The 12123-nt window shown below is 37.5% G+C and overlaps 1 protein-coding gene across 2 annotated transcripts in view; it reads left to right on the forward strand.

Annotated features, from left to right (window-relative positions):
• Positions 1 to 606: 606 nt before the first annotated feature.
• Positions 607 to 12123, forward strand: part of LOC134745358 (raf homolog serine/threonine-protein kinase Raf) — a 51219-nt gene continuing 39702 nt past the window's right edge. Inside the window, exons 1-2 of one of the 2 annotated variants that reach the window (XM_063679384.1) lie at positions 607 to 1252; positions 4716 to 8697. In XM_063679384.1, the coding sequence (XP_063535454.1) occupies positions 879 to 1252; positions 4716 to 6837 (2496 nt within the window). In that variant the 5' untranslated portion in view covers positions 607 to 878 and the 3' untranslated portion in view covers positions 6838 to 8697. Of the gene's footprint in view, positions 1253 to 4715; positions 8698 to 12123 lie in introns of those variants that run through there. The other variant, XM_063679385.1, reaches the window with a different exon arrangement.

The raw sequence follows: 12123 nt of genomic DNA on the forward strand, positions 1-12123 counted from the left end.
CAGGTATCATAAGGGCCCTAATCAGCGAACTAGGCTCCACACTCGCGTTTGCGGCCCTTAATGGTGAGCTACACTCAGAATAATGACTAAATCTACTCGACCAATCATATTGTTGCATTGCGTATGTTCTGTCCCTCACGGGGGTACGCGCATCGCTCATTTATAGTTGGTCAAGCAAATCATGTCAGTAGAAAAAAGCGCGAAATTCAAATTTTCCATGGGACGATAACGATAACCCTTCGCGCCTACATTTTTTAAATTTGCCGCCTTTTTCTACTGACAAGATTTGCTTGACCAACTATATGTAATGCTAGGTCTATGGGGAGGGGCCAGATGACCGAACTAGTTGCACTTATGGAACTTTCAGTAGGAGTAGCAGAGAAAGCGCTATAATTGTTTGTCCTTGTCGGTCTCACTTTTTTTTTAGTCCCCACCACGTCCCCACTGGTCCCCACCGAGTATGCTTTAGTGACCCTGTACACGAGCGCTTTTTCAACGCGCGTTAAATCGTATGCGGTATCGGTGTGGTTTGTAGATAGATCACTTTAGCCAACCTAACAATATTAGCTACCACTACTATAGACAATATTAATATTGCAAGTGATTGCAAGCGAAAACACTGACTTTTTCGTTTTCGACAGAGTATATTTTCGATTTGACGTTCTTATCTTTAGCGAGTTTTGCATTTTACGGTGATTCCTTTTGCATTGCGGATAGTGCGTAAATAAAAACATAATTTTAATATGAAAGTTTGGTTTCTGTAGAAATAGTGAAATCCAATCGATTCAGGAATAATGATTGGCCAAGTTATTGTAAGCTTCGTGTCCATCAAGTGTAACTGATTCTAAAATTAGAGTCGGCGCATTTAGGATTAAACAATGCCGAAGGTGCCGTACAAGTCGTCGGAGCAACCCGCTCGAGACGACGAGGATTACGAGATCGTGTCGTTTGAGGACTTCTGCGACAAGTCCCCGGGATCGAAAACCGATTTATTGACGTTGAACGACAACATCAACTATCGCATTTGTTACGAGGGCGAGAAGCCCGTGAAATTTGTGGATGATAATGGTGGCACGTCCAGCAGAGACTTGGAGCAGCTGGAAACATCCCTGAATGGCTCTAAGGTCAGCTTCAAGGAGCGGTTGTCAAATTTTGCGCCTTTCGGGAAAGCGTCGAAGACCGCGAGAGGGTCTCCGTTTAGTGGAGTTATACCGAAGGCTCGGGCTGAAAGCGACTCTCCTAGGGAGCATAGGTAAGAAAACTTTTTTTTGTAATTATACCAACTCTTTAACTGACCTGCAATTTGCCTATCAAATGCAAGTACCCCTAGTACTTAAGCTCGCAGTACTGGTTGGAACTGGGAATTTCCTTACATCCAAAACTCGTCCCTGTTCAATTTGCCATCAGTCCATATATCCAATACCATGTGTGTAGTCAATGTCATAAATAAATAAGGCCTGCTCCATAACGAATTTGCCAAATTCAAAACCCTGTAATCGAAACCGGCTGAATCAATATTTGTTTCTCCATAATTTATTGAAAATTTGTTAAAAAACTTATTTATTAGTAAATTGATTATTCTCTATTTCTCCCCACTCCTGTCGTAAGTTTTGTTGCATGCACCTCATACCATTTAATAGGTCAATACTCTGGAACTTTGTTGAAAGTCTGTTAGCGCAATTTAGAAAGCATTGGCTTAAGCAAGCTCTTGGCCTCATATCCATTCATGTGGATCACCTCCAACTATTGTAAAAATAACATTGGAAGACGTATTATTAAACAAAATCTCCAAACTGTTTCGTTGGTTAACAGGTTGAGTTGGAAATTAGTTATAATGTAAGGTTCGTCAACATGTATCAAGTTTTTCTTACGTATCACATATCAAATCTTATCACACATTACATAAATAACATTTCTTCTCCTGGTCAAATAATTTAACTTTTAAAAACAAATGGAAATTCCCTTTAATAATCGGAGTTTAAAAGAGTCATTCACTACTTAGAGCTTACAAAATTTCATGATTCTGACCCTAAAGGTATTACAATTGCAGCATAGTTATTTCCCATGACACTACATAATAAACAAGAATACAGATTTCATCAGAGTGTATGTCTGTTAGTGCCCTACCAAAGTTTCAGTTTCGGAATGTTTGGGCTGACGGTTGGAGTTCGGCCAAAAACTGCCATACCTCACAGCACCTTTATTTCATAACTAGCTTTTGCCCGCGACTTCGTCTGCATGGAATTAGTGACAGCAGCTAAAGTCAGTGTAGCGCCTGGATAAAGTCTAATGGCAATCATTCAATTTGAGCATATGCTTAGTTGCTTACATCAATTAGCAGGCAACTCATTAATTATCTCATTCCACCCCCCCCCCCCTCACCCCGTTTCACCCTCTTTAGGGATGATTTCTGACATAAAAACTATCCTATGTCCTTCCCCGGGACTTAAACTATCTCTATGCCAAATTTTAACTAAATTGGTTCAGCAGTTTAAGCGTGAAGAGGTAACACAAAGACAGACTTTCGCATTTATAGTATTAGTATGGATTAGATTAGGCGTAGTCCTAATGCAATTGGCCAGTTTGTATACCACTTGCACGAATTATAGGTGTTTGAATGTTCATATGGCTAAAAAGAAAGGCCACAATTTTTTTTTTTCAACAATTTAAACATGTTTTGGGTCAGGTGGGGACTGGGGTAAATATAAAACACGTGGGTAAAAATAAGACTAAGTTTTTAACACTCAAAAACTTATTCTATTTTATTCCTATTCCATTTAAAAAGAAGTTTTTATCTCAGAAATCATCCTTTAAAGGTGTGAAATGGGGTGTGGGGGGAATTCAGCTTCAACGCCGAAACTGAATTCCTGAAGTTAATAATGTTCAAGTTTAGGTGTGAAGTCATGTTTGGTATCATTTTCAACTAAATCAAAGATGTAGACCATCCCAAATTTCATCTAAATCTGTTCAGCTGAATTATAGGTGTTTCATTGATCATATGTCTAAAAAGAAAGGCCACAATTTTTTTTTTCAACAATTTAAACATGTTTTGGGTTAGGTGGGGTAAATATAAAACATGGGTAAAAATAAGACTAAGTTTTTAACACTCAAAAACTTATTCTATTTCATTCCTATTGCCTTGTGTCTAGTTCTTTTTAAATGGTACAGGAATAAAAAAAAATAAGTTTTTGAGTGTAAAAACCCGAGCCTGTAAAAGTTTTGCTTATACATTAATTAGTATTTAGTATGAGTTCGTACATTTGCCACTAAACGTAAGTAGCAAATGTATGAACTTGCAATAAACATTAATCAATTTGGTAAAAGGCCCCAATTTGAAGGCTAGCCACATTCACCCGTATTGAATTTACAGAAGAATTATGTTTTCTGCTTTTAATCTAATTATTTTACTTATCGACCTACTATTGTAACAATTATTTATTAAATTGAACCCATGAATGCTATACGGTTTATATAATATATGGGAGTTAAAAAACACACTGGTGTCTTCGGAGCTACACTTGAGATATTTTAGTCTACATTGTTTTAAATTAGCGTTTTAACAAAATAAATAAACTAAGTACGTACAAATAATACCTATAAAGTCGTTAAGCAAATGACAAAAAACTGTATGGGGATTTAGTTACTTATTAAGTTTGTCATGTACATATATTGGAAATGCATGACCAACCAAAATGTTCTAGAATAAGTTACTAGGAATACACATAAGAAATATTTTACTAGGAATACACATATTTCAAATTCATCATGAATCAAATAGTCTGCAGTTATTAAACTAAGTTTTGCCAAAAATATGATTATTGAACAGTTATCCTTAATTTATTAAACTTTTTTTTTAATTATATAAGACACACTGAGGGTGTGCCTCGAGAAACAAGCTTATTAGGCCAAGCAATAAGAAGGTATAGAGGGAAATGCTCGGAACACAATTGTTGACTCCGTAACTTTGGACTAGTTTGGAGGTGAACATATCAAAAGTCCTGGCCGTAGTCTTTGAGACGGGGGAGATGGGGTAAGAAGCTCCCATTTTAGGATTTTTCACATATCTTGACATCTTAGCGACATGACTACTTAGACAAACCGAAAGCTGATTAAATTTGCTCCAAGTTTAATTTTCAGTCAGAGGAGTTAAAAAAAAGTATTTTTTTAAATTTTGTTTTTATTTCGGAATGGTGTCAATGTGTCAATTCAGCGATTTATACGAAAACGACGCCAAACACGGTCTAGCAGCTTCACTGATGTAGACATATCAAGATAAAATTGAGAGCCCTAAATAAACTTTCAAGAGCGGATATTATCTCAAACATTATTCAAGATATCGAAAAAATAAAATAAAAATAAATAAATAAAACTTGTAAAAAATAAAATTAAATTTTATTTTGTTTAACTAGTCATGTCGCTAAGATGCAAAGTTTCCAAGCTATAAGTGAAAAACCGAAAAATGGAGCCTTCCAACCCCACTCTCACCCCCGGCACCAGGGTTACGACCGGGGACTTTTGATATGTTCACCTCTTAACTAGTCCAAACAAAGTTACGAAGTCAGAAATTTTGTTCCAAGCATTTCCCTCTACAACTTTTTTGAGCATTCGTTGCCTGACCTATATAAGTTTAAACTTTAACACACGTTTTTATATTTACGGAAATTTTAGTTTATTAGCATGTATTTCGGAAATATACCGGCACTCTCTCTCAACAGCGACAACGTCTCGACGTCCACCGACAGCGATGAAACCACGGACCCGCTTTACGAACTAAGAAATATACAAAGTATTATCAATGTCACTCGGGAAAACATAGACACTTTGAATGCGAAATTTGCTGACGTGCAAAATCCACCCGCTCTGTATGTCGCCGAGTACCAAGAGCTGACGTCCAAGCTGCACAATCTGGAGATGAGGGAGCGCGAGTTGAGGGAGATGTTGCATGCCGAGTCACCGGAACCTGACGAGAATTCCATCGACAATGATGACTCGAAAAAGTTTGACACCCTCACGCGGCAGCCCAAGGTATTCTTACGAGCTCACTTACCCAACCAGCAGCGCACCAGCGTCCCGGTCAAGGCCGGAGTCAGTCTCAGGGAGGCTCTATCCAAAGCCTTGAAGCTCCGGAACCTGACATGCGAGGTATGTGAAGTCGTCAGAACCAATGACAACGTTCTACTCCCATGGGAAATAGACATATCCACGATAGAGGCGGAAGAAGTGACCGTCAGAGTGCTCGACAAATTCCCGATCATGTCCCACATCTCACACCAATTCGCGAGGAAGACTTTCTTCACGCTCGCCTTCTGCGAGTGCTGCCGGAGGCTCCTCTTCAACGGATTTTATTGCTCGCAGTGCAACTTCAAGTTTCACCAGCGATGCGCGAACAAGGTACCGAGCATTTGCCACCAGGTCCGGATGACTGACACGTACTACGCAGCGTTACTGGCCCAGAACCCAGAAACGCAGGCGGGCATTCTCCACTACGAGCCTTACTTCGGATACCATTATAATAGGAACGAGCCGAATCAGAAGCAGCATCCGAGATCGCTCAACCAACACGACCGATCGAACTCGGCGCCTAACGTCTGCATCAACATGGTGCAGCGGCAGGGCATAGAGCAGCGGAGGTACCAACAAGGAGCTACCAGCTCTCCTCAGCAGAATAGCAAGTACTTGAGCTCAGAGAGTAGGGATCGGGATGACCGCGACAGGGATAGTATGCGGAGTAGGAGTTCGCAGGCGTCGCCAACCGGCACGCCGCGGCCTCGGCGAGCCCGCGCGCGCTCTGCCGACGAGTCCGTCAAGAACGCCCTAGCCCCTAGAGAAAGCTACGACGACTGGGTCATCCCCGCCGACGAGATACTCATCGGCGCTAGGATAGGCTCAGGCAGTTTCGGCACGGTCTACAAAGCCCACTGGCACGGCCCGGTCGCCGTTAAAACCCTCAACGTTAAAACACCGACCCCAGCCCAACTGCAAGCCTTCAAAAACGAAGTCGCCGTTTTACGTAAGACTCGACACTGCAACATTTTACTATTCATGGGCTGCGTTTCGAAGCCATCTCTCGCTATAGTCACTCAATGGTGCGAGGGCTCGTCGCTGTACCAGCATCTACACGTGTTGGAGACGCATTTGCCTATGTTATATCTGATTTATGTGGCGCGGCAGGCGGCGCAGGGCATGGACTATTTGCACGCTAAAAATATTATACATAGAGATTTAAAGTCGAATAATATTTTCTTAAGAGATGACTGGTCGGTAAAAATCGGTGATTTCGGTCTAGCTACAGCTAAAGTGAGGTGGTCTAACACTCAGTCGCCGGGCGGGGTGCTGTGGCAACAACCTACAGGTTCAATACTATGGATGGCGCCCGAAGTGATTCGCATGGCGGACCCAGCGCCATATACTTTCCGTTCGGACGTCTACGCGTTCGGTATAGTGTTGTACGAACTAATGGCTGGAGTGCTACCGTATAATAATTTAAATAATAAAGATCAGATACTGTGGATGGTAGGTCGAGGGCTGCTTAAACCTGATCCTAGATTACTCCGACCTGACGCTCCTCAAGCTCTTAAGCGTTTGTTTAACGATTGTATTAAATTCGACCGCGATCAACGGCCGCTCTTCCTACAAATCCTAGTATCCCTTGAAGCGATGTTAAGAGCTTTGCCTAAGATAACTAGAAGTGCCTCCGAGCCCAACATTAATAGACAGCTACATAATGATGACTATTTGAGCTACAGCTCCGTGTCTCCGAAAACGCCAGTTAATTTCCAATTCGGTAACGATTCGAATTTCCCGGCGTTCTACGGAATACCTGTGCCTAGGCATTAAATTAAACGATTAACAATAAGCTACAGTATACGTGTTAATATCAGGTGGGCCGAAATAAAACACGATTGTATCTAAAAAGTAACAAGATGATGTGCTTAACCAGCTCACCAAATATCAAGATACATAAAGCATTAAGACGCGCCACTCTCAAGAAAAATGCGTTTTAATTATTATCGCGCGGTGAGCATGAAATGAAAGTTTTGTCAGTTCCATACATAATTGTTTTGCTTGCATGAGACAATGCATATTTTAAATTATTTTAACTTATACTCGTTTTAAGTCCTATTTTAATTATAATAATTTAAAAAATAATGAATGTTTAAATCATAAACTGTAATAGATGTCATATACTAAAAACACAAATCAAAATATTTCATAAAATAATTTGATTTGATTCCAAAAATTATTATTGTTTAAATCAATATTAAATATATAAAACTAACTTGACTATACATGTATAAAAATTGCAACGAATATTTTCGTATTTACGGTTTTGATTGAGAGTCGCGTATTAATTTAATATGCTTACTATGTACAGATGTAATTTGTAGCTTCACGCCTTTTGACACATGGTAAAATTTTAAAAGTATTAGATAAGAGGCTTAGGACTTACGGAAATATCAAATTGATGGCGAGTTTTGATAAGAATTGTATAAGGAAACCTCAAGACCAATAAGAAAGGAGTTTAAACTATTGAAAGTCCTATAGGAGAGGGTTTATCAAAAAACAGGGACACCTGTTTCTCACAGATCTTGACTTTTTTAATTCCTCTCACTCAGCACTAGGATTGAAAAAGCTATATTAGGTAAAAAAAACTTGCTAAAGTCCAGTTGCATGTAGTTTACAGAAACGGTTTTATATGGACGTAGACAAAATATATACAGGAATAATCAAACTAAGTAGTAGGTATGTAAGATAATTATCTTATTAATTATCTAATATAATTAACTGCGAAGCTTATAAATACGTCATATTCATATAATTTCAAATATGAAACATCTATTTAAACACTCATAGAAACAAGAGGGGCTTTAGCAAAGTTTTTTACTTATTGCTATTCTAAGTGGTATAAACCCAAAGAAGCAGGTTTCCTAGATTTTGTTTTGAAAAACACTCAAGTATAGAACATGTAAGATGTGAACTTGTAAAGTATGCCAGGGTATGGTAGTTAAGGTATTCTGAACGTTTACTGTAGTATGTACATTTTGATATGTAAATAGTATCCAGTAATTAGGGTAATAATATGGCTGTCCAAATCGAAAGTATTTATTTTGCAATTTTTTTTTCTATTTATAGTACTTGTTCCTTTATTACAATTTTTTTAACATAGTTAAAAAAGGCAAGGTATATTCCTCGATTAGTCCAATCCAGATTGATTATTTTTTGTTTAAGATAATTATTTTGACAGTCATGTTGAAAATTGTGGCTTTCCATCAGAGAAGGGCCCTTATGAACATGCAGCATAAAGACCCTTCTCTGGAAAACCACAGTTGAGGGCTATTCCTGTAAGTTTACTTTGGTTAATCGTAAGTACATTCATTTACAGGATGTTTTTTCTTTCAAACCTCAGCTTTACTCTGTGGGGAGACTGTGTTGGCCATGCTGAATATCTTGCTATAGAATAAATTTGAAAGTGGAAAAATTACTGCCTTGGCTGAGGTCTTGGTGGCTCAGTTTTCCGAGCGCCGGAGAATCGATCCAGAGGCCGTGAGTTCAAGTCTCACCCAAGGCAGTATTTTTTCCACTTTTAAAATTCTAAGCTTAATAGCATTGTTTGCAGACGTTTCTGCCTGTTAAAAATTAATCTTGCTGTAGGACCAAACCTAAAAATCACGTTTTTTTAGATAATTTAGCGGTTTCACTCACGTATTTTTAGTCACTCGCGCGACATGTTTCGAAGAGCCTAAAAACATAAAGTGAAAAATCACTAAAAAAACGTGAAAAAAACAAGAGGAACATACTTACACACACACACACACATGAACATGGCTAAAAATACGTGAGTGAAACCGCTAAACACTGATTTAAACTTTCACGATTTTTACTCATTATTATTTACAACGACGGGACTTAATCGCGTAAAATAAGTTTTAAATTTACCTCCGACGTTTCGCCTAGAAGATGTTGATGTCAACTTTAGCCAGTCTTCTCCGAGACCACGGGGACAACGCCGTCCTCGAAACGTCGGAGGTAAATTTAAAACTTATTTTACGCGATTAAGTCCCGTCGTTGTAAATAATATGAAACCGCTAAGTTACCTAAGTTAGTATGTCTCACGATAGTTTAAATTCGATTACGTTTTTTTTTCGGCCGATCAGTTGTCTATGTTTTATAGAATGCGATATCCAAATTTTTCGCGATATAGATGTTGGTTGTATAGTAAAAGTTGCTTCATATGACCTTCATATTCATTAATTAATATATGGCTAAGCTAAGGGTTAAAAAACCCTGTATATTTTTCAATAAAACGGATGCCTGTAGATAACTGTGTACTGTTTGAATGGACTAAAATCTCTTGTTCTTTGTAAATACTTTATTGTTATACTTAATTAAGTAAGTATACATAATAGATAACATTAAGTAAGGTAACTAAATGTTATGTTATGTCATTTGTTAATACATTCATCCAGACACTTAGTGCACAGTCTAAGAATTGAATTTCCGTACCCAATTCACGCTTCTAAACAAGCAAGTAAAGCTGCCCCCTACACTTCATGCTGGCTCTATTTCGCATAGGAGACCGTATGCTATCTAGTAGCTTAAATTTAAAAATGGAAACTTGATAGGTATAATGCTTTTCGCTAATGAATAGGACTTCTGTGCTGCCGTCTACAATTCTTGCACGCTCCCTATAATGAATTTAAAATACACGAACGCTGTGAGAGTTAGATTTAGACCAAGATAAGTCTGCAACGATATTGATAGCACGCACTGTGCAAGTGTTATTTATACGTCATAATTTCATAGAAGTTTGACGTTTAAAATAACATATGCACTGCGTGTGCTAACAAAATTGTTGCAGACTAATCTTGGTCTAACTCTAGAAACGTCCGGATGTATTTAAAATTCATTAATACGCGATATAATCCGTTTACATAGTTTTATTTCACAGTATTTTATTTAATCGAACAAAGGTAATGTATTTGCATAATTACGAAATATTAAAATTCCAGTTATTTGTAAATTAATGCACGGCATGCGAGAGTTACGACCTTACGACGCTAATACATTTTGTGAAAAACGTGAAACTAAAACAATAAAAAAATATTAAAATTAAGTACCTACATAAAACAGTTTCGTGCAATCCCTATACAGTTTTTGTTATCATTGTGGTATTTCTTGCGATAAAGGCATTGAATTGTAAAGCTATCAGTCTTCAGTCTTACTTTTATATTAGTTTTACTTAAATCGTTAATATTTTCTTCAATTTAACCACATCATGGCGCGGTAAGTATACTTTTATATTTAAACCGCCGTTTAAAAAAAGTTATTTGTTATTATACATTACTACATAAGTGCCGTTTAAGTAGACTGGATAAAATTAAAAAAAAAACGCTGTGTAAAACATATTTTGTGTCCATTTTTTTTATCTCATTTGTAAATATTTAATTACGACAAGTTTGTTTGTCTGTTGACAAGAAAAACAATTTCTAATAAGAAAACTTCAAACTATTTTATAAACAAACATGTTGTTACGCATTTATTCTTAAATTTTCTTTTTTTATTGTTTTTGTTAAAGTTCCTTATTGTATGTATAAGTATAAAATAAAAAAGTTAAATGTAAATATATTTTTCCTTTTTTATTGTGGGACGTACCACATTATTACAATCTATAAAGTGTAAATACAGATGTCAATCACAATGAAAAAATCAACGATGATCAACTCTGGCCAACGTAGGACTCGAACCCACATCCTTGGATTGCCGGTCCATTGCGTTACCAATTCCGCCAGCTGACCATCCGCCAAACAACGCGAATCAGAGTTGGTCAAAGGTTGTAAACTTTGAAATGCAGATGTCGCTAGTGACGTTGTTCACAGTTGCAATGATTAAATTCGTGTTGTTTGGCGGATGGTCAGCTGGCGGAATTGGTAACGCTATGGACCGGCAATCTATAAGGATGTGGGGTCGAATCCCACCTTGGCCAGAGTTGATTGATCATCGTTGATTTTTAGGGTTCCGTACCCAAAGGGTAAAAACGGGACCCTATTACTAAAACTCCGCTGTCCGTCTGTCTGTCTGTCTGTCACCAGGCTGTATCTCATGAACCGTGATAGCTAGACAGTTGAAATTTTCACAGATGATGTATTTCTGTTGCCGCTATAACAACAAATACTAAAAACAGAATAATATAAATATTTAAATGGGGCTCCCATACAACAAACGTGATTTTTTTGTTGTTTTTTCCGTAATGGTACGAAACCCTTCGTTCGCGAGTCCGACTCGCACTTGGCTGGTTTTTTTCATTGTGATTGACATCTGTATTTGCAATTTATAGATTATAAAAAAGATATTGTTATTCATACTAAGTCTGTAAATTGTTAAAATTAATTTATTAAATAGAAAATAAATATGTCCTACACCAAGCTTTGTTATATATTAGGAAAAAATCAAAATTTTGACAAAAGGAAATTAATTTTAATGTTCACATCTCTATGAAATCTTTCTTATGTATATTATGTATACCTACCTGTATGTGGACTTGTTTAAAAATGTAAAAAATGATATCGCAATAGTATCTGTGCAGATTTAGTCATTATTGTGTAATATATTGTCTAAAACTTGATTGTGTAGAAGAATAAATAATAACGATCGAACAAACGAATATAACTTATTTAATTTTACAAAAACCTTGATAATGTTATTAATGTGCCGGCGGAAAGTTTAAAAAAATCTCCACTTTTCAGAAGGTCTCGGAAACTTTTCACCATTTACTAAGCGAAAATAATCTCCTAGTTTCTAAAATAGATACTTAATAGTATAGCTATCGGCTATCGAGGAACTTTCAAGAGGGTAGAGGGTCACGCTAAAAAAGGACAAAACATATGAGTAACGTACATTCGAGGTCAAATTAGTACTCCTCAAGCATTGGTACGTGCAAATTCCATAAACACAGGTCAACCGGGGTTATTGCGTCCCATCATCATCATATATTTAAGAGTAACTCTTGTCGGTGGAGCAGTTTCCATGTTTGGCGGTCCTCTGCCTTCTCTTTGACAGCCTGATACGACACGACGTTGAGTTTTTCCTTTATTTGATGCATGTACGCTGCCCTTCCCTTCTTCC

This window comes from Cydia strobilella, chromosome 11 (genome assembly GCF_947568885.1).
Source record: "Cydia strobilella chromosome 11, ilCydStro3.1, whole genome shotgun sequence".
In the NCBI taxonomy this organism is placed as follows: Eukaryota; Metazoa; Arthropoda; class Insecta; order Lepidoptera; family Tortricidae; genus Cydia; species Cydia strobilella.